Source organism: Borostomias antarcticus (assembly GCF_949987555.1).
Source record: "Borostomias antarcticus genome assembly, chromosome: 1".
Lineage (NCBI taxonomy): Eukaryota > Metazoa > Chordata > Actinopteri > Stomiiformes > Stomiidae > Borostomias > Borostomias antarcticus.
Window position 1 is genome coordinate 20,361,719 of NC_140234.1, and position 21,949 is coordinate 20,383,667.

Below are 21,949 nucleotides of genomic sequence, written 5' to 3' on the forward strand. Positions count from 1 at the left end.
AAAAATGCTAGATAACAGAGATGACTGATCTGCGGAGTGAAATAGAATGTGAGCTCGCGAGATCAGACTGGCGATGCCAGGCTAGAGCCGTATACATGTGTTTCCAATGACGATTATGACGATCGCAGACGACTAGGAAAAGAAAGTAATGCGTGATTGGCTGAGAAACTTGTTGTTCCACTGTCTGTCATTTCAATGCTGACAGCGAGACTCGACTAGAAATTGACAATGGAAAAGTTACAGATTGTGTCCTACCGGAATTCCATTTAATAGTTGGCAATGGCCGCGATTGTTGTGGAATTTAGGGAGTCGTCTAAAGCAGCAGAGAAGATAAACCTCATCATGGAGTCATGGAAGCGTCACATCATGCGGCAATTGAAACACCGGGATAAGTCTCAGAAAACAATGTTTCAAGATCTGATACGATCATGTATGTAACACACTTGTTTGTTAATGAGGTGTAAATAATCGCTATGTCTATGATTAAGCCATCGATCAGACGGGAACGGAATCGAAACCTGCAAAGCTATAGTAGTTATAATAGCTTACTTTTTCTGCCATGTTCTGTATTGTGCTTGGGATATCATGAAACTAAGGCGTTAACTGTAGGCTATTAGCGGTAATAATAAAGGGGTTGATCACAAGTCAGTTGTCATGAGGCTTCAATCAGGACACTTGTGTGGCGACATGACACAAAGGTGAAAATGAAACCCTTCATTATCTCTTACTATGTGTGGCCCACTGGCCTGATGTTTGTGTGCCTAGTCTTATGTGCTACTATTAAATGTTAGCCATGTGTGTTATTTGTCTCTGTATTATGCAGATATCAACCTGCTGGAGAGGTCCAATCAACGAGTGCTTATTACCAAAGGCATTCTGGGTGTTCCAAGGTAATTATGATGGATAATGTTCCAATAATCAAATTGTACCACACACCAACTTGCATTGATGTAAATGTATGTGAAATGTTCAGTAGAGTACTACTGCTGCTGCTACTACTACTACTACTACGACTACATGTATGTGTTATAGGTACTCATCTGCTTCCTCCGCCAAGGATTCCTTGACATCCCTGGCCTCCAAGAATGATGCTCTGAGAAAAACAACAGGAGAGGTGGGACTACTAGAAAAATGGACCTATATTATAACACATATCAAATGCAAGACAGTTGGCTTGACGTAATTATTCTGTATACAGTATTTAGGACATATGGAATAAGGACAAATGTATTAATGAGCTGATAACTAAATGGTGTGTTTGATACAGTGATACACTGTTAGGACATTTCATCTTATGAAATTCTGTTTTTTATTCTGTTTTGAAGATTTCATGCAAAAACTGAATTAAGGAATTAGATTAATGTGTCAGTTGACACTTCTCCAGGGCATCAGTTCTGCTCTTCTGTGTCTAGTTGGCTTACCAGGTGGTGGAGCTTCAGCAGGAGATTAAAATCAAGGAATCTGTACTGGATGAGCAACATGCCAGGTGAGGCCTATTCCCTAGAAAGTTGTGAAACATGGCCTCTTTCATGTTTTTATTACTATGAATGGTTCTGTGTGGGCTGTGTCTCTTAATGTAACACCAGTAGATGAGTGTTGATTTAACATGGGTCTTTTGTCTGGGTCAGAATGTGTGAGATGAAGCGTCGTCTGCTGGGTGTGGAGAGCAATTATGGGGACCTGCAGGCCCGAGTGGCTGAGGTGAAGGAGGGGAACCGCGTTTTGAAGCGAGAGTATGACTCTCTCCTGGAGCGACACGGCAGCATGGAGAAGACCTTTCGGGAGGAGAAGGTGCAGGGCTCGGTGCTGCTGGAGGACATGATAAAAGAGAAGCAGCTCGCTGCCGTTCAGATGAATAGCCGCAATGAGAGAAGAGTGAGGTGAGCTGCTGAAGGTCCAATGTCAACACGTACTGTATTGTTGAATCCTTCCTTCCTCCATTCTATGGAAAACCACAGATCCAATACGATAGGATTGGTTAAATGCTGTGCAGATGAACACATGCTTTCACCTATCCAGTCATGTTAGATTAGACATTATCTCGAGGAATGTGGAAGAAATTATGCATTTTAGAGTATTTAAAGAGGGCTTTAATGGTGCAACGGATTCAGCATGCAGCCCTACTGCTCTCATCTCAATGAGTACAACTGATTATGAATGTAATTATTGCATAAGATAATGCAAGAGGAATTTCAAATCCTTACAAAGTATTTGAATGGAATTCTGCAGATAAGATTTTGCAATGTCTATTAACTATTAATTTATTTTTTATGTAATTTATTTCAATATTCTTCATCACAGAGCTAGGGAGGCGAACCTTCAAAAAGAACTGGAGACCGCTGTGAAGATGAAAGTAAACATTGATGTGTAAGTGCCTTTTGACCAAACTCCCCCTGCTCTTCACTTTGGACTGAAAGTAGTAAAGAGAATCTTAGAGATAGTGGATGACTGGGAATTCAGAATGGGTCAGTGAGAAGAGAAAGAGAACTCACCTCAGAGTTGATGCCGAGGTAATTAGTCTACACTTCCCATAAGATGTTGTTCATTTGACCTACTAGGGGTGTGCCAGAATACAGATATGTTATTTGGAAAGGCACAGATAATGCCTTGGAAACAGATAATTTTTCTATCCGAAGTTACTCGTTATTATTAGGAAGGAAAAAAAACCTTGTGCGTCACCCGCATTAGCCTATTGTTGATGTTGATGAGTGAATCACAGGAGACGCCGCGCTAATCTGAGACCACTGGCAATACCTACAGTGAGGCGGTAATAGAGGACACATTTTCACTCACCCATTGTCAGATCAAGTTGGAAGGTCAAGTAGTAAGTTTCTTAATTCAGCTAATGTTAGCTGGTCATTCCATTTTGGTAGGCATGGATTTGCAAGCGCGTTCCACCGGCAGACTTTATATCCATTACAGTAACGTTATGGGGAAAAAACATGGCTTAAGCCATAATGTAACGTTAGTGTCAACTAGACAATAACTACAAAAAAAGGCTACACTCAGTCTGAGACGAAATGTGGCTTTGGGATGTTTACTACATATGTGGTACTGCTGCCTGCATTGTCATAGTACAGCTGCTAAGTTTTAAAACAGCGTGGCACATTTAGCAGCATACTTCATTCATGTCCAAACTCCGTTTTGCTCGCTTCATGTTGTCCTGACTCTGAGAGCTAATGTTGCTAGTCATGTGACAGCTGGCATCTGAAATGGTAGCACAGCTCCATCTACTTTTGTATTTGATAGTTGTTTTCCATCACTTCCCAGTTAAGTTATCCTGATATCAGACAGAAAGCAATTTGTTGCACTCCATTGAGAACTTCAATTTAGAATCAACAAACTTTTAGTGGGTGGACTCGAATGTGGAAATATATTTCAGAACTAATTATATGCCAATATTAAATCAATGTGTTGCTTTGAATGCTAAAAAATTGCATTGCCAATGAATATGAAGTTATTAGAAAATATGATTTAATTCAACTCCCGGTATAACCCACGCCTACTTCCGGGTTCTATCCGAATACAAATATGAATACAAATAATTATGTTGATTATACAGATACAGATAATGACGTCTCGATGCATTCCTATCTACAGTGCACTCCTGCGGGTTAGCGTAGAGCTAATTGACGTCAATTAGAAACGCAACATAATGCAGTAGTGACATAATATAATAAGCTTGTTAACATAGCAGTAATATATTCAAAGGATGCTAAAGGCTTCTACTCTGCTGGTTGACTTCCAGAGGTTGTGTGAGTGCTCCTTCCTCCAGAGATGCTTCTCCTAAAAGTGAGGTGGTGGAGAAGCTTGAGAGATGCCAAACTCGACTGTTCAGGTAGATGTTAAGCACACTTTTTTAGGTAGAGATTGAACACAGAAATGTTTTCAAGAGTATTACACAGGAATTATTTTAGAAGCATTTCTCTAACTTGAAAGTGCACTCAAGCTCCAAATCACTTAAGTTACTAACTATAGAGATCTTAAAACCTTTTTTTCAGGTCAGCCTCAGCAACATCGCCCCGAATACTTGATTCCCTCAAAGAGTTGTTTGAGTGAGTTACTTTACCTACAGCACGTCTTTATCATAGCCACAGGCTCCTGTTCCACTATGACTAGTCACACAGAGGGGCGAAACCTTGACACAGACACAGTTGTTTTCAGTTCTGCTACTTCAGGCTCATAGACTTAACATTCTTATAGATTTAACCCAACTGTAAATTAATCTGCGCATATCTTTCGGCTCATTTCATTCTTGAATATATATATATATTTTGTTCATTTTCACTTTTCTTTTCTTTTTTTTTTTTTACTTTACTTTACTTTGTTACTCTACTTATATATTTATATATTATATATATATATATTTTTTTTTTATATATATAAAAGCTCACTTTTGAATATTCAAAATTGGAAACTTTCCATGGGAATTAACAGGAATAAATTGGGAATTTTGGGATTATGTATACCAATTGTATTTATCTTGTAAACAGACATACATATAAACATTTTGTTTTGTCATAAGCAGACATGCAGGCAAACCTTCCTAATACAAATTTTAAAAATGTCATTTTTTGCATATCTATTTGTGAGTAGAACTTTAATGGATTCTACAGCCCTCTCCGTGTGCAGGATGCTAGGAATTAGCTGTGCATGGGGTGGAAGAATGCACTGCACATGTGGAGGAATGCACAGTGCAGAGTGGAAATTCAACTGAATTTGCATTAAATCAGGTTGTTTTAACCAAGATCATGCTGCAAGATCTAGAATTGCAGCATGATCCCCCCCCCCCCCCCCCCCAACTAGGCTACATTTAAGTTCCCTGTTACAGGGATCTGCGGTGGTATAGCAGTCTAATGCATTGTGTTCCAGTGCAGCTATCTACCGGGAACCGGTGGTCTCGCCAGATCCGAGTATGGTCGGATGCCAGAGGGAGCGGCCTATTGGACCGCCGCTCCCTGTGGGTGGTTAGTTTAATCTCGGCTTGAGAATTCGTCACACAACAGCAACCCTGTCTGTTGTTGAAATTACTGTAGAGAGCTGAGATAGTCAAGGAGTTGTCTCTCCCTTTCGTATTGCTGATCGTCCGGGTTGTGTGACGAATTGTCAACAGTTAGTAGGGGGTAATTGGACACTAGGTCAGGGTCAGTTGGCTATCAAATTGGATGAAAACAGGATAAAATCCTAAAATAAGTATAGAAAATCAAATTCATCAAATCAAAATTGTTGAAAAAAAGCTGCTATAGGCTACAAAAAAGGTCAAAATTTCCAAAATTCCAAAGCTTAACTTCCCATGGTAAATTTCCAGAAAGTTTCTGGAAATATACCAGAAATGTTCCGCCCCTTTGCAACCCTCTGAGGTAGCAATAACATTTCACAGCACATCATATTTGTATGAATAGAGAAAGTGACCAATAGAGACTTTGACTTTACTGCTTAATGCGACCTGAAACCACAGTCCCTTTCACAATTTGATACAGAGCATTTGGATAGAGTGCAGTCACAAAGAACATTCTGAGGATCTATGTCTGACCTTCCACATACAGTGCATGATCCCATGACTCAGATGACCCTTTGTCACAATAATTATGAATTGTGTACTTTTCATGCAAACTCAGTCACACATATTGCGACATTTCAAATTGGTTTCTGTGTGTGTGCGCGCGCGTGTGTGTGTGTGTGTGTGTGCGTGCGTGCGTGCATGCGTGTGTGTCTGTGTCACAAAGCCCCTAGTGTGATATGAATATGTCCGAAGAAAATCTGTCAGACGTTAAAGCATCAAGTATTGTCTACAGCCCAAACTATGTTTTTTTCAGTCATTGCAAACTGTGTTCACACAGTACATGAGCTTGTTAAATATTTTGCTCCAGGCTTTGTTAGAATCTCTGGTCACAGACAGATGAGACCATGTCACATCAGTGTAAACTCCAGTCAACCATAAATGTTGCCCTTTGTCCCTGTGGAGCTTTAAGCTGAATCATACATTGTTGTGGCTGTTTGTGTTCTTATACAGGAAGAAGAGGCGAGGGAAATCAGTGTGCAGTCTGGAGGAGGACCTCTATCATGCACCAGTAGGGATCTGTCTGGCTGCCAGGGTTCCTGCTAACGCACTGCATGTGTTGGTAAGCCACCATACTGGTGTAAACTGTCCATAGACTGTGGTGGACATTTAGACAGTGTGTCAGCTTCATCTTGTCGTGTGAACAGTTTGTCAACAATAGGATAAGTATGGAGTGGTTACATCCCTTGGCTTGTTTAGAACTCAAATTTTACATAGCTAAGCAACCATTTTGTGTCTACCACTAATCGCTGGTATTGCTTTCACAGAGAAGAGCACCTAGCCATTATTACCTTCACTCCATCAAGTGACTGACTTTATTGTCCCAAGGCCACATTAGGAGTGACGGACATCAGGAAATATTCAGAACCAACTCATTGGTATTTTCATGTAAATAGTGCCTCTTTAGCATGGTGCGCAGTGGAAGGAAGATCCTGGTCAGTGCTTTGGCTGTCCCCTGGGGGACAAAGTGCTGTCTGTGTCCCCCAAACAGAGGTCCTCTGTGACACAGAGCTGCTCTGTCACTGGGAGGCACTCACCAGGCAGGGCCATTTTCATTTGAATGGCCCACACACACCACAGAGGAACTAGCATGATCCGCTGAAGGTGCTCTCTCTGCCTACCACTTCCTTATTTGGAGGAATGTCATATAGTCTGATTTGCATGACTTTGTGGTACCGCATTTAGATGTGACGCAGCTTCAAGTCACCGCTGCTCTTAGGAAATGGTGCATTTTATTTCTGCTTTTGGCTCATATCCCTTTTTTTGTGCATGGTATTTCAGGCTGTAGTCATTGGGATAAGACTACACTAGTTGCTTTTTTGATCAATCTCAATATAAAAAATATCAAAATACTCTCAAAGGCCAAAACATATTCTCAGCACGAGTACACAAATTAGCTATTAAATTGCTGTTCCATATCTGAACCAATGATTAACCTTTGTTTTCCATTTTGTTAATGATTTGGTGGTTCTCTCACTGTGCAGGATGCACATGAGCTGGGTATTAATGCCGTGCGATTCAGCTCCAACACCAACCTGCTGGCCACAGGGGGCACAGACCGAGTCATCAAGCTGTGGGACATCAAAGCAGGTAGAGGACTGCACCTGCACCTTCCCACACACCAAACCCCAGCCTCACTGTCTGTGTACTGGCCGTGTGAGACTGATACCCAGCAGATGTTAGCCTATCCAGCTCTGTTAGACCTTAATAAGTGTCCATGAAATAATGAATAGTAAGAAAGAAAAATGTATGCATGTGAATGCTGAACAGAGAAATCGCACGTATGTATGCATTCACTCAGACATCTTTGTCAGTTAGACGGTTGGAAAGCATGGATGTTGCTCGGTGCCAAGGATCAGCTCGCTCACGTGTCCTCTGTTTCCATTGTCCCAGGCATGCTCCACAACATAGGAACACTAGATGGCAGTAATGAAGGAATAACAAGCATCGACTTTGACCGAACGGTATGATGGGGTTGGCATCGCTAAAGTCTCCTCTCTCCTCTGCCATTGTGTGGTGCTCCTTAACGATGATCTACTCCCATGGATGTGTTTTGTGGAGGAACATATGACATAATATGTGGTTAAGGACTTACACGGAGACAGCTAGCAACAGTGAATATAATATGATTGTTTTCTGCCTCCACACACAACTTCTGATGAGAGAATGGTGATAGAGGTGCTTCAAGCGTTCCATGAGAATGCTTCAAGTGACCCTGTATTATGTTCTGTCCTTGCGATTAGGGTACCAGGATCTTAGCTGCATCATATGACAAATCTGCCCTGTTCTGGAAACTGGACGATCGCGTTCCCAAGGTAACCACCATGAGATTTCAGATGAAGCCGATAGTGTCATCATTATACAACTTGGCATGTGCCATGGATGGAGAGAACGCTACTGTCTCATCTGGGCAAAATGACTAGATTGCTTTTCTGTGTTGCTTGACTTGTGTGGGAAGAAAATTCTTTCAGCCTGTCATTGTGGCAATTAAAAATTTACTATGGGCCTTGTTAAAGATCTTTGAATCCCACACTTATTACTGTGTAGAAGCATAAGAAGGAGCATGTGGAGAGCATGTTCTTATGTACTGTAGCAGGATGACCTTGGCTAAGCCTTGGCTGTGTCTTAGCTCACTCTGACAGGCCACTCACGCAAAGTCACAGCGGCCAAGTTCAAATGCAGCCTGCGCCAGGTGGTGACAGGAAGTGCTGACAGGACAGTGAAGATCTGGGATCTCCACCGTGCAGCATGTGAGTGACTGTCGCCTCAGGAAGTCCAATCAACCGCCTGTACTACAGACATGTGCTATAACATCCGATTCGTGGTCAGATCTGAAGAATGTTCCATTCATGTTTAGATATGTTACCTTTACTCACTCTTTTCTCGAATCGCTACCACAAGTTAATATAGTGGTGGATTTTAGTACTTAATGTACAAATGTTTATGTTTCCATTTCATATAGGCATACAGACTATTGAAGTCATCTCCTACTGCAGTGACGTGGTGTGCTCTGAGTACTTCATCGTCAGCGGACATTATGACCACAAGATACGCTTTTGGGACAGTAGGTAAGGACATTTTTAATGGGTTTCTTATCAGTTTTCATGCCAGACAAAAGAAAATTAAGTCACAAAACCTGTGAGTGTGTGTCTGTGTGCATATATGTATGTGTGTGTGTGTGTGTGTGTGTGTGTGTGTGTGTGTGTGTGTGTGTGTGTGTGTGTGTGTGAGTCATGCATGTGTGTGCTGAGATAAAGGAAGTGTTGTAAGCCCTTGCCTAGAGCAGTGGTTCCCAAAGTAGGAGTCGTGAGACGGGGATGCGGTCCTGAGATGATGATGTGGGGGGGTGCGTGAGATCATAAAAACTATTCAAAACAGCCTATTTCCAGGAGTTGTGAAATACAATTAAAAAACGATTAAAAATAGCCTATTTTAATAATAATATTAAATATTTATATTTAAAATAATACAACAGCTGCTGCTATTGTAAAATAAAACGGTAGATTGTGTTCTTTTCTTGTTGTTATGCCTGTGTCTGTATAGCCTAGGCCTATCAGTTCATTCGCATGTAGTGTATAGTCACCCTACATTATTTTCGGGGCTGCGTGCTGAAAAGTTTGGGAACCGCTGGCCTAGAGGACTCCTCAACATCCCTTTTGAGTATGTTACAAAAAACATGAAAAGGTAGAACATATTACATTTCCAAGTCAAGGAGGACAAAATACTAACGTTTCACTTATTTATTTGGCTCACATCACAAAAAAGAGCTTTCTGCAGAGTACTTTTCCCATTTGAGATGCGTCATTGAAATCAGAATAATGACACATGATGTGCCAGAGGAGTCCACTTCCCCCCTGTGGAGTGTCAAGCCAACATCACAACTTACCCTGACCAGCCCGCGGTGTGTGTGTGTGTATGCGTGTGTGTGTGTGTGTGTGCGTGCGTGCGTGTGTGTGTGTGCGTGTGCATGTGCATGTAAATGGTTCATGCTTAGTTACCTTATTCTGCTGTCATACAATACATCCAAGCTCATTGTGACAGGTAACAAAGAATTTGTCAGCAATTTCTACCTGTTTAGTTTTCTCTGATTACTGTGTAGATAATATCTGTTCATTCTCTGTTGGAAATGATGGCTATTATGTAGCCCCAGCAGAGCCCCTGACACGTCTCATTTTCTCCCCAATAGCAGTCCTCACTGGCAAAGCTGACAACTCCCATGTTCTCCTGTCGCCTAGCAACAGTCAGCCCACATAATAGTCTCCCTCCTCCACATTGGCCATGTTTTGGGATTATGTCTGTTATGACATAGTGAAATTTGCTGCTGCATACATCTTCATTTATTGACTTGTAAGCCTCATGTCAAAAGAAAACCCACCACAGCAGTTTGGTTTTGATTTAATCAGATTTGATCTCTGTTTTCCTCCTGTTTATATAAATCACAAAACGAGTGTATGAGGAATGTAGAGACACACAGGCTCGTCTCAGCTCCAGCTGGCGTTGGGATCAATAACCACACACTCCCCCCTTTCCTCACGCGCGCACACACACAGGACGGCAAGTTGCACACAGGAGGTCCCTGTGCAAGGGAAGGTGACATCCCTGGACATCTGTCAAGACCACACACAGCTACTCAGCTGCTCCAGGGACGACTGCCTGCAGGTGGTGGACCTGAGGATGACCAACTCCAGGATAGGCTTCAGGTAGGGAGATTGAAGCTCCCGGGCTGGCCTGACCGTAGTCGCCTGGTCCTCTGTGCTCGCTGAATAAAGCTCCCGGTGGAAACCAGGCCTCAGGTCATGATGTACCTTCCGTGGGTCGACTCCACAGCCTCAGACCATCAAGGTCAAGGGTTTAGTTCTATGCTTGAAACAGACCTTTGGTTAAAACAAGGCCCAGTCTGAGGGCTCTAGGCCTGCTACATCAAGGCCTGTTCATAGTGAACGTGGATGTGTATTCTTGGAGCTGGATGCAGATGAATGAAAAGTACCTCACTAGTCTACTCTCTATCTCTCTCATTTTAGTGCCGAGGGCTTCAAATGTGGCTGTGACAGCACAAAGGCTGTATTCAGGTGAGTAGACATACAGTACAAGATATAGGTACTTGATGTTCTATTAAAGGAGTAGTAAAGAGAAAATGCATGTTTAGCCCTGTTTTAAGGTTACTTATGATCATATACAATGGTTCAGATCAAAACGTTGACAAAACTAGCACTTTTGAGATAGTCTGATAATTGCTCTACCACCGTTTTGGTCATACAATGGATGTGGGTTGGCATCTTGAAAAATCTTTCAAAAACATGTTATATTTCAACATGTTTCAGATTTCAAAGACAAGAAACTCACCGAGGTGTTAGTTGGCGTTCTGACATATAATTCGCCACAAAGTAAGATTCTAGTTCATCTGGAAAGGGTTTTTTAAATATTTAGCATTATTTAGTCGCAGCACATACAGTACGTGTGTAAACTTCCGCAAACTAGGTAGCCTAGCAACATAAACAATAACAATAGCTAACGTAAGTAGTTCCGCTTCCTGAATCCCCTCTGCAGATTGATCTACACATCTACAACGGGCGCGTCAATACAAGTCAATGAATTTCATAAAATGATCAATAAAACCCTACAGGATTCATACTTTGCGGCGAATTTGATGTCAGAACACCAACGGACACCAATTACCCCCTCGGTGAGCTTCTTGTCTTTGAAATCGAGAGTTTAACATGTTTTTGAATGATTTTTCAAGGTGCCCATCCACATCCATTGTATGACCAAAACGGTGGTAGAGCAATTATTAGACTTTCTCAAAAGTGCTAGTTTTGTCAATGTTTTGATCTGAACCATTGTATATGATCATAAGTAACCTTAAAACAGGGCTAAACATGCATTTTCCCTTTACTACTCCTTTAACCTCGACTCCCATTGGATCTACACTACTATCCCACAGGGCCTTTCTCAGAACACATAATTATATCTGGAGGGATTGAGTCACAATCCACGACTCAATGCTAAATGAGTATTGACTCAAAGCTAAATGAACTCTCCTGTTTTGCTGAGGTCCTTCCTGGTTCCAGGTGACATGGTAGCTGTGACATGACATGGAGCATAGCAGGCGTCTCTCTAATGGTGTCTTTCAATAGCATGGTATGGGGTCGGTACCATGCTATTTAAAGTCACCATTAGAGAGACGGGTCAACTTGATTGAACTTGATTTGACTTGACTTGCTTTACTTTTTTTCACTGCACTTTCCACTGCAAAATAGTATTCCCCTAAATGTAGTTGGTCGTCATAGGAACGCCGCATGACATCATAGAGGGATTTCCTGTTCTCCGTGCTACGCTAGATGAGTTTCCATTCCTCCTTGCTACTTGACAGCAGTAGGGAAAGGGAATAAATATCACATATAAACACAAACAAACACAAAACTGCTTTCCGAGATCAATCAGTCTAAGATATTTGCTGGATTTTTTTTTCCATGGACAGATTGAGTCTAAACATCTAAACACCTAAACTTTCATGCCAAATCACTTCCTTGTTTCACTGCTGCTCCCAAACAGAATAAATACTACACATATGAACACAAAACTGCTTTTCCTAGACCAATCTAGTATTAACTAAAATATCAGCTGAATTTTTTATTTTTTTTCCATGGACAGAAATACGAGGATGAGGAGTTCTATTTTGGGAGGCTTGGCACCGTGAGCTTCACTGAAGCAGGCTAGTAGTCAGCGAGAGACAATTCTCTCTGACCAATCAGCGTTCTGCAGTGTTTGCACGACCTCGCAACAGCTCGCTCGCCCCTCGACAGAGTAGGTCCTAAAAAATAAATGCTTCACCTTGCCTCCGCACCTTTTGCGCGGTGGGAATTTCCAAAAAGCAAGTAGAGTAGAATCGAGAAGGTACTTTTGGTGCGGTGGAAATGGGGCATAGTTAGTGTTTAGGTGGCCAGGACCCCAGGGCTGAAGACAGATGGCAAGATATGTTTAATTTGGTGTATGAGTTTCCATCATATCCTGGGGAACTGCACAATAGTCTCACCTACAGTATAGGGTCTTTCTCTGAGACACAGCCGGCTGAAATTGCAGTAAATGTATCCAGATGTAGGAACAGGGTTATGGCTATAATGTCATCAATCTTAACTAATTTGCCTCTGTCCCAGCATTAGATAACACCTCTCATGTTTAATATAATTGCTACCACAGCCAAATCTGATTTACCCAATTGATGAATGGATCTGGTCCCAGTTAAAATCTATGGCCCATATTTTTGCATAACACAATACTTTCTGCCCGTCCGAGGCAGCACACAACGAATATTGAAGTCAGCAAGTACTTCAATCTGTAATTTGTACTAACAATTTCCAGTGGGACTCTGCTTGTGCTGTGTCTGGTAATGGCAATGCTGCTGCTTTTTGATGAATAAAAAAAAGCTGTGATGGTATTCCTGCTGACCTTGCCAAAGAGCACTGCATGTTATTTACCAGTGCGTTCTCTTTTGTGCAGCTTGGCTGTCAGCTTTTGTTGATGATGATTCTGTGAAAAGTGAGGGTGACAGCATTGCCATTCTGTAATGGTGATTGTACTCTAGTAGGCTCCTGGTCTGGTATGGAATCATGACAGATGTCAGTCAGAGCCTCTCAAAAGAAGAATTTTGGATTTTGAAAGATAATTAAGAATGCTGTGTTGTTTTTCGATAGAAGAGACAGTTTGTGCTGTTAGGTTTTCCTTTCCTGTTTTAAAGGTCAAGGGAGTATAGCTAGCAGCATTTTGTTGACAAATCCCCCTTTTGCACAGTGTCCCTTACACTTTTTCCACTGTCCTAGTACAAAGGCAACATAGTCTTTGATTGGAGGGAGGGCTATTTCTCTGTAATGTGTGTTGATTTACTAGCTGAGGAATACATTTTTGCTGTTTCCATGACAACAGGCGGACCCAGATGCCTTGTGGTGGTTTCGAGGGCCAGGGCTGGTGTTGTAACTTGAGAGAGCACGAAGTGAATGTGAGCTTAATGGGACAGCCTCATCCCCTGGACACTTCCCTGGAGCTTAGAATGGTGGTTTATAAGGCACCTCCCACTGTGTCCACCCTTAGGCCTGATATTCAGCCTGTTCACAACACAGGATATGAGGCGCTGGTAGATGCGCCACTAACAGTATGACCTACAACATCACCATTTAGATCTGGGGGACTATAATCTAAATGATACAATAGGTAGTTCTGGTCCTTGATTCTGATTGCTTGGAAACCATTGTAAAATACTCTATATCCACACACCGGTTGTAAAATACTCTATAGAGAGCCAAAACTTAAAACTACGATCTCTCCTGGTTGGGTTCACACCCGCCCTATGTTTTGCTTTGGAGAAAAGGTTGAAATAATTCTAAATCTAAATCAACACAAAACTTAACCACAACATTATTGCTATTTTACAGCAAACTACGCATCCGGGTACACTGCCGCGTTTTGAGCACTTCACTAGAGAGTGCAGCTGACCAGAGCGCAATGTTGATCAGCTTCGTAAACATGAGTCAATTGCTCATGAATTAGAGCACATTACTAGATTCTGTAGGTCGAGAGGAATCCAGTGATGTCCACCTCTTGAAATTTGGTCGAATTTACTGACCGCTAGATCTGTAAAACTGTTCTGATCGTGTAAGTAACCCTGCTTCACGTCGCGCCTAACAACACCCCCTAGCTGTTCTAAAATCATAGTAAACCACGGCCTCTTGTGGTTTATTGCTTAAATGACCTCTTATATCTGCGGTGTTCAGGAGTTAGGCAAGTATCCTATTGGGTATAGCAACAACAACGGTATGGAAATTGCCTGGGGCATTTCAGAACACAATCGGAATCTACTGTTGTATTTCAGCCTTAACCTAACCCACTGTTTGGCATCCTTTATGTCCAGTCCTGATGGGAGCTACCTGGCTGCCGGCTCAGCGAATGGGGCAGTCTACATCTGGAACGTCAAGACAGGCAATCTGGAGACACGCCTACCTGACATGCACAGGTACGGCACTGAACTGGATCGCACTCCTTCAGCTTCCCCTCCCTTGTGGAGTAGGCCTACAACTCATGCGAGGACACTCGCCTGGACCTTTACCTCTGCAAGAATATTAAAGTTTCCTGAATTTAATCATTGTTTAATTCACCACAGCTTGACCCAGCTGTAATTGTAAAAGGGGCATGTAAAAGTGGCATTATGTGCATTTTACAGCGAATAAAGCTGTCTGCCTGTCTTCTGAATCTAACCTAACACCTCAGAATTCCTACTTCCTACACAGGGCCAACCCAGCTTCAATTAGACTTCCTCTCAGTCAGTTCGTAGAGGCTATCGGGATACTGGGGAAACGTTACAGGCCATTATCTTAAGTTTACATTAGGAGGGAAATAACAGTTTGTGACTGTCCTGTAATCTGATATGAAACAGTTTGAGTGATGCTGTTAAGGATTGATTGCTCTGCTTGGCTTTGCTTTGTCCATCTGTTCTGGACATCTTGAGATTCTTGGAAAGAGCTGGTCAAATCTGTCCTGCAGTCGGTGGGTTTGAATAGCCTTTGAAATGAATGAGATTTAGTGACTCTCTCTTCTCTCTCTCTCTCTCTCTCTCTCTCTGCAGCTCCCCCATCAATGCAGTGTCCTGGTCAGTGTCTGGGAAGTATGTGGTGAGCGTAGACAAGACTCGCCGGGCAGTCCTCTGGAGCGACATCTGAGCAGACCGTGGTTGGCTAAGGCTGCGGATTACTTTTGGAGGTCACGTTGTCATGGTAGCACCCCCCCCCTTCCCTTCAGTGAAATGAGGAATAATAAAAAGCTTATTATCCCAAGAGTGGGAACATCAAGCACTCCTCAGAGAACAAATGTGACGATCCTCTCTCTCTCTACAAGTCTGACAGAACAGAAGGCAATGGCTTCAAGCCCCATGTCTGACACTCGTGGGTTTTCCACTGTCAGCAACTTAAATAAGGAGCCTGTGCGTGAACCACAAGATATACATAATATGTGTAAAAAGTGTGTGGTGATATCCGTATCTTAAGTGTATACCACCATTTGCCTTACACATCAGGCTTCATTCACTATTATAGGTGGAGTTCACTACTGGAGGAAGTTCTTCCAATTATGATTGTTAAAAGGTTGAAATGGATTGTGCTAAACCATTTTGAAAAAGGGACATACATGAATACTGTCTGGTCTCAGGACACTAACTTTTTTTTTTCTTTGATCAGTAAGAAGGGATATGTTCCTGTCCTTAAGTGGCTTATGATTACTCATACAAGTAGTCATTAGGCTTTATGGTGTTTACAGTGAACCATAGTGTACATTTGACTGAGGAACTGTCAGTTTGGAAGGGAATAGACTGTTTTGCCTTTCCATTTTAGATATTGGAGAGGTACAGTAAGCCATGGACTCTCGCTCTCCCTCTGACTCTTACAGTCTCAATCATGTTGCCCTCAGTGTGTCTTGCTATGCACAGTGTAGCTGTGTTAATCAGCGTCAGCATTTGCCATCTCAGCTTTGAAGAGATGTGAGTTAGGTCCTCACTCAGAATCAAAGGACCTGTTTGACTGTAAAGCTTAGATCTGCTAGGTATTATTTCCCTAATGCCATTGTGCTGCTGATGACCATATTGTATGGAGGCTCTATAACCTTTCTTTTGTTAAGTACAAAATTCCCTCAAGTTCCTCTCACCATAATGCACCGTGGTGAGAGGAAATGGCTGTGTCCACAGTGAGTGTGTTTATACTGTATGTTAATTTCCTCATTAGTCATACATTATCTTTAACTGTGACCAGCAGCTCTATAGCTTGCTCTGTCAGTCGGTTAGTTGGTCGGTCGGTCCATAAAAATGTGGTCTGGCTGCACATGCACGTATGTGGCCGCAGATATTGCTAATTCATGCTTGTTATGGTAGTAACTTTATAACAGAATTGTCACTAAAGGATCGTCTCGTGTGCATAAGATTAATGTTTGATATTTCATGGGTGTATTAAGGGCTAACTTCAACAAGGCACTGTGTGTGTGTGTGTGTGTGTGTGTGTGTGTGTGTGTGTGTGTGTGTGTGTGGTGAGTCAGTTGGGTAAATAAGTTGAAACACATCTGCTAATTTTCCACAGCCAGCCTGATAAAGGGGAGTATTATTTTTTATACTGTTCCAGTGAATCTGGCATATTTTAATACTATGCAATAAATGCCATAAAAATACTGGGGCTATCTATTTGTTTTTGAGAATACATCTGAGGACATCCAGTTGGATTCAATTTATTTTTTATTTCAGTTGACAAGCATTAATCAATCTGTATCTGTAATTTTACATCCTTTTTCTTACAACAAATAAAACAAAATACAATTTTCTTCACTCCGATACAACCTGTTTTTCTTGACATTTTTAATTAATTATTGGAAAATCAATTGTATTATGATTTATGGATGCAGGCTCACCTTCAAGTAGTGATAGTGTTACAGCAGGGTCTTACTGTTTGCGGGTGCAAAGACACATATTGGCTGGCCTCTGCCAGCTTGGCAGCTAAAGGCCTTTCTCCTCTTTTAATGCATTTCTTATCTTATTAGTTTGTCTGTCAGGAAAGAGAGACCTTCTCTGAGCGAAATGATCTCCAACTCCTCAAATCACACGCTCTCACAGATTGAGTGTGCAATAGTGAGAGGGAGGGAGAGAAAGGGGAGGGGGGGCAGGAAGGGAGGGAGGCGAGGAGGGAGGGAGGGGAGGAGGGAGACAGAGACGTGGTGAGGCGCTGTGGCAGTGTGCGCTTCCGAGCGGAAAGCGGGGGGAAGACTACTACTGAGAATAATCTCTCTGATTTTTCACTCCCACTGAGATCTGGATATTCTGTTCACCGTTTTAGCACTTAGGCTGTGACCAGGGGAGAGACAGCCCAGAAATAACCAGACCAGAAGGGGGTGGTGTATGGATCACCTGCTTCTTATTACAAGGGGTTTTTGCAAGCATCGTTGGAGATACTCTTTTAAGTCCATTCATCTGGAGAGGGCTCAGACGGCACAGAGTAGTCCAACAGAAAGGATACCCCTTCTATTCACCCACCCAGCCTCCACAGCCAGAACGTTTGCATCAGTAAATTTTCTCTCATCCCCTCCCTCTCCTCCTCTCTCTCTCTCTCTCTCGACCTCCCTTTCCCTCGCCTCTCTGCACAACAGTGTTACAGTCTGTGTACAGTGAGTGAACGGGGACTCTACCGCACAACAATCCTCACAATGGGTGATAAAGGCACACGGTAAGCAACATTTATCATCAGGATTGAGATTGTGAATTAGACAGTGGTTGCTGAATAGGGTCGTGAGGATAGTTGACAGCACTGCTGTATTTTTTCTCTAAACCATGGCTTCTCTATTCGTCTGCATGTTTTAGGTGAGAAATTTGCCATGGGATACCCCATGCTGTGTCCCTTTGTTACTTCAAGCCTTGTGAGTGTGTGTGTGTGTGTGTGTGTGTGGGTGGGTGGGTGTGTGTGTGTGTGCGCATGTGTTGGCGTGTATTCATGTGTGTGTGTGTGTGTGTGTGTAGCGCGCAGACATGCATGGGCATTGCTTGTGCAATGTTGTATGTTGCTGAGCGTGTTCAATGTGTGTCAGTTTTCTGTGCATCATTTCCCCACAAACACAGAGCCAAAGGTTGTAATGTGTAATGTGTAACATCATGCCAGACACTCTCCCAGTCCAACCAAGGCAGTCAGTCTAGTAGATACTCTCATACAGCTGTTTGGGTAGCAGGGCCTTTATCCTCTTATGAGCACTTTCTTAAAAATGCAGCTGAGATGTGTAGCAAAACAACAATCTAAAGTGTTTCTAGTAAATGTGAGCTAACTGAATAGGCCATTTTATGTCACACTTAAGCTGTGAATTTGGGCATGTGAAATGACATCTCCAGGGTAACAGACGGCTTCAGCAGAGCGAAAGACCAGTGTGCTTTCTGTCTCTGCTCACGGGGCTCAAACAGGTCCATGTATCTATGACGACTGAATCCTGTCAAGAGCCTACAGGTATGGGGATTCCCATGGCCGTATGTGATTCTAAAAACGCCTCTGAGACCCTGTTGGTGAACAAGTACCCACCCCAGCCCTGTCATTGTAAAATACCTCATCTCCTCTATGGCAAAAATCACTGGTTTTCATCAGCTTAGCTGTTTATCTTTGGTGAGAATGATACGTGCAAATGTGAAATTGTCCCTTTGGCGATACCTTTATGTTTTTATCTGGGTGGTCTGAAGTCTTGATGTTTAGATCACATGGAAGCCAGCAGGAACCTCAGCCCATACAACAGCCTCTGCCTCTCCACACGCCCTAACGCTCACCTCTCATCACGTCAGCCCTCCTGTTCCCTCTGTGTGCCGAGGCTAGTCCCTAATCTCCATGTCATGTTGGATGCTAACATAGGAGCCGCAGTGCTAACCAAGTCAAACCATCAGCTTATCTTCTTGTCACACAACTCCAAGGTGTTACTTCATACACCAGAAATGTTGCCCGGTCATACTGTAGTGAATAATGATCATAACATTGGTTCCTTTTTCTTTCTGCAACCTGAAGTTCAAAATGTATCATGTGCTGGAATGGTGTTGTTCAGAGACAGAGTGGAGTAGATTAGATTCTTCCCGCCTGTGTCTTAGCTTCGGTCTCCTGAGCTCTGAGGTGCAGATCTCTTCTGAACATTATCTCGTCTCTCAGCAGTCATCATCCACATCACGGTCCACACATCTGGACAGGTTTGGCTATGTGGGGAGGAACAACAACATGATAAGCATGAGGTATACTTTCCTGTGATTCCTGATGCCAAAACATGGTAGCAGCCAACATCCAAGGCCCTGTTTTTCCATTATATTTCTATTTCATCATAGTCATCTGACACAAAGCTGTGAGCCTCGCCCTAAAGCTGAGAGACTCCCACAGGAAAGGGCTGGGATTCGCTGATCAAAGGCTCCATTTACAGCGGGATGAGAATGTGCAGTTTATGACGAAGATGACATCTCTGGAGTTTCTCAGCTACATACTGGTGCTCACTCCAAAATAATTGTTGATTACTAAAACAATTTTGATCCCCGGCAAATCATGTAGCGACACAGTAGTACATGAACTAAAGAAATACACACCATTTGCCATTTGTGTTTCCCATAGTTACACCATTACAGTACTGTTTTTATTTAATTAAGCGTATAGGGCTTGGGACTGGCCATGCACCAGAGGATATACAGTAAATGAGAACAAAACACAAGTAGCTGAGGTACAGATGACTGTTTTGATGTTAATACTTCATGGGCTGAAAAGTGCACTTACCCAAAAACTAAGCAGAGGTAAAGACACGGTAATTCAAAGATGCCCGTACATTTACTTGTTTTGATATTAGACATAACGTCAGACACGATAACAGACATACAGGTATCAGCTTGGAAACCTACCTTTGGTGTACTGCAGACCATAGTTGTAGCAGGATGGAAACATCATAGTTTCTCTGTCCAAAGTGACAGACCAAGTGAATATTTATTATTGAACCCTGACCCACGGCTGTGCCGAGGTCATTGGCCCTGCCATATGCCACCAGATCTGACAGTAGTTATATGACCCCTCTATTACTTTGATCCCACCATCACAGCCATTCAGGGGATGACACATAGCCTTGGGACTCCTGCATCAGTATGTGTGTCTTCCACAGAGGAGTGTCACTACACTGTAACCTACCTCACTCAAGGAACAATAATGGAGTGGTAGAGAGCTCTCAGTCTTTCACTACTGAGCAGTCAGTTATATTTAGTCTGTTTGCAATTTATGTCGAGTTATATTCCGTCAAAACAATGATTAGCTTCATCTTCTTCATCTTGGCTGTTTGGAAATAGTCTTAGATAATGAACGTAATAGTGTGTGACATTTAAAGTCTTTCCAAGTTGAGGTTAATTTGAAACATACAATTATGCGATGAGGAAAATCTCTTAAATTGAGTAATTGTGTTTATGTATGTAAGTGTGTGTGCAGGTGTGTGTGTGTGTGTGTCTGTGTGTGTGTGTGTGTGTACGTATCCAAAAATCTGTGAATGGGCTTGTATGTTTGTACTTACTGTACTGTACATGCTTGCATGTGAGTGTTTGTGTGTCCTGGGTAGGGATAGAGAGTTATCTGAGCTTAAATGGCTCAACTGCTCCTTGACAAGGGCTTTTGTATTCATTTATTGATTTCGGCTGAAAGCATCTGACATAACTGCTTGGGAAATCCATGCCCGGGCAGGATAGTCTCCAGCCACTGTCAATAAATTGGCCTTCTTCCCCTGTGCATCCCCTGTGCCTCTTCGAAGTCTTTATGGAGAGCATACTGGCGGATTACTCATTCATACTCATTCGTACAGGCCTACTTCATACAGCAACTTTCAGCTCCAAGGTTGACAAATGTTTAGTATGCTACTGTCTTAACTATGTTTGTGTATCTGCTGCTTGTTGCTTGCTCTCAAATTCATTTCACTCAGTTTGTATTTCATCTCATTTAGTATTTCTATAGATTGTGTAGTGTTCCTCACTCAACCACAATTACAGATACGATAGCTGTACATGGATCACGACGGTATGGTGTGCTCGTGAGTAGTGGTTTTAGTGCAGTGATTCTCTTTTCCATCATGGTGAGATATTGACATGCTTTTGGTAAAAAGTAAAAGCTTGTTTTCATCACCCTGATGAAGGCAGCTACCTCTGCCGTGGTTTGTGTGTTAAACAGGCAGAGACAGTCATCCGCCTCCTCCACTTCCCCCCACCCCCCCCCCCACCCCCTTTCTCATCCACTTAACCACCTCCCACCCTGCGCTCTGCTCTGCAGGACCCCGCTCTTTCATATGAGTATTTGCTGTCTGTCGGCAAGAGAGGATTTATGATGTGTAGAAAGCAGATCAGACTCCCAGATATGATCCCAGATATGAATCGAACTCTTACAGGAAGCACAGCTGGGGGGTGGGACTAACATCGTTGTTTTTTTTTTTTTTTCTCTGCCCTTAGGATGTTATCCATAATTACTTAATGTTGTTGATGATGGTCACATGCTATTTCCATTGATTGAAAAAGCCATACCCCAGAGATTCCACCCGCATGGAAGCTCATACTGTATCTATGGGCTTCTAGTTTCCAGTGAGTGTGAGTCATTAAAACAGTTTGAATCATAATATTTTTGAGAATCAGCATGAATGACCCTCATACAGCAAGGGTAAGCATAGTTTGTAAAGTAATTACCTCCACCCCAGCGACAGTGCAGGGCAGGAGGTAATATTTTCAGTGGCGTGTGTAAGTCTGTACGTCTGTCCGTCCGTCCTTACTGTATGTATGTCTGTCAGCAGGATTACACAAAAACTATTGAACCAATTTTCATGAAACTGTGGAATGGTGAGAGGGTGTAGCAT

General features: G+C 42.6%; 2 protein-coding genes across 2 annotated transcripts in view; both read left to right on the top strand.

Moving 5' to 3' along the window:
* Window positions 1-342: 342 nt before the first annotated feature.
* atg16l2 (ATG16 autophagy related 16-like 2) lies at window positions 343-15,805 on the top strand (the record flags this gene model as incomplete). The annotated part of the gene is made up of 18 exons (XM_084443847.1): window positions 343-430; window positions 824-890; window positions 1,033-1,114; window positions 1,413-1,486; window positions 1,629-1,880; window positions 2,302-2,367; window positions 3,749-3,838; window positions 4,002-4,055; window positions 6,014-6,122; window positions 7,045-7,150; window positions 7,454-7,524; window positions 7,804-7,875; window positions 8,190-8,310; window positions 8,523-8,628; window positions 10,111-10,260; window positions 10,582-10,629; window positions 14,463-14,564; window positions 15,174-15,805. 18 exons carry the CDS (start codon window positions 343-345, stop codon window positions 15,265-15,267), a joined length of 1,752 nt encoding a protein of 583 aa, XP_084299973.1. The 3' UTR covers window positions 15,268-15,805.
* Window positions 15,806-16,267: 462 nt separating this feature from the next.
* arrb1 (arrestin, beta 1) overlaps window positions 16,268-21,949 on the top strand; it is a gene marked incomplete at both ends in the record, with an annotated part of 31,848 nt that continues 26,166 nt past the window's right edge. Inside the window, 2 exons of the mRNA XM_084447887.1 lie at window positions 16,268-16,282; window positions 17,726-17,802. Of these exons, the coding sequence (XP_084304013.1) occupies window positions 16,268-16,282; window positions 17,726-17,802 (92 nt within the window). The remainder of the gene's footprint in view (window positions 16,283-17,725; window positions 17,803-21,949) is intronic.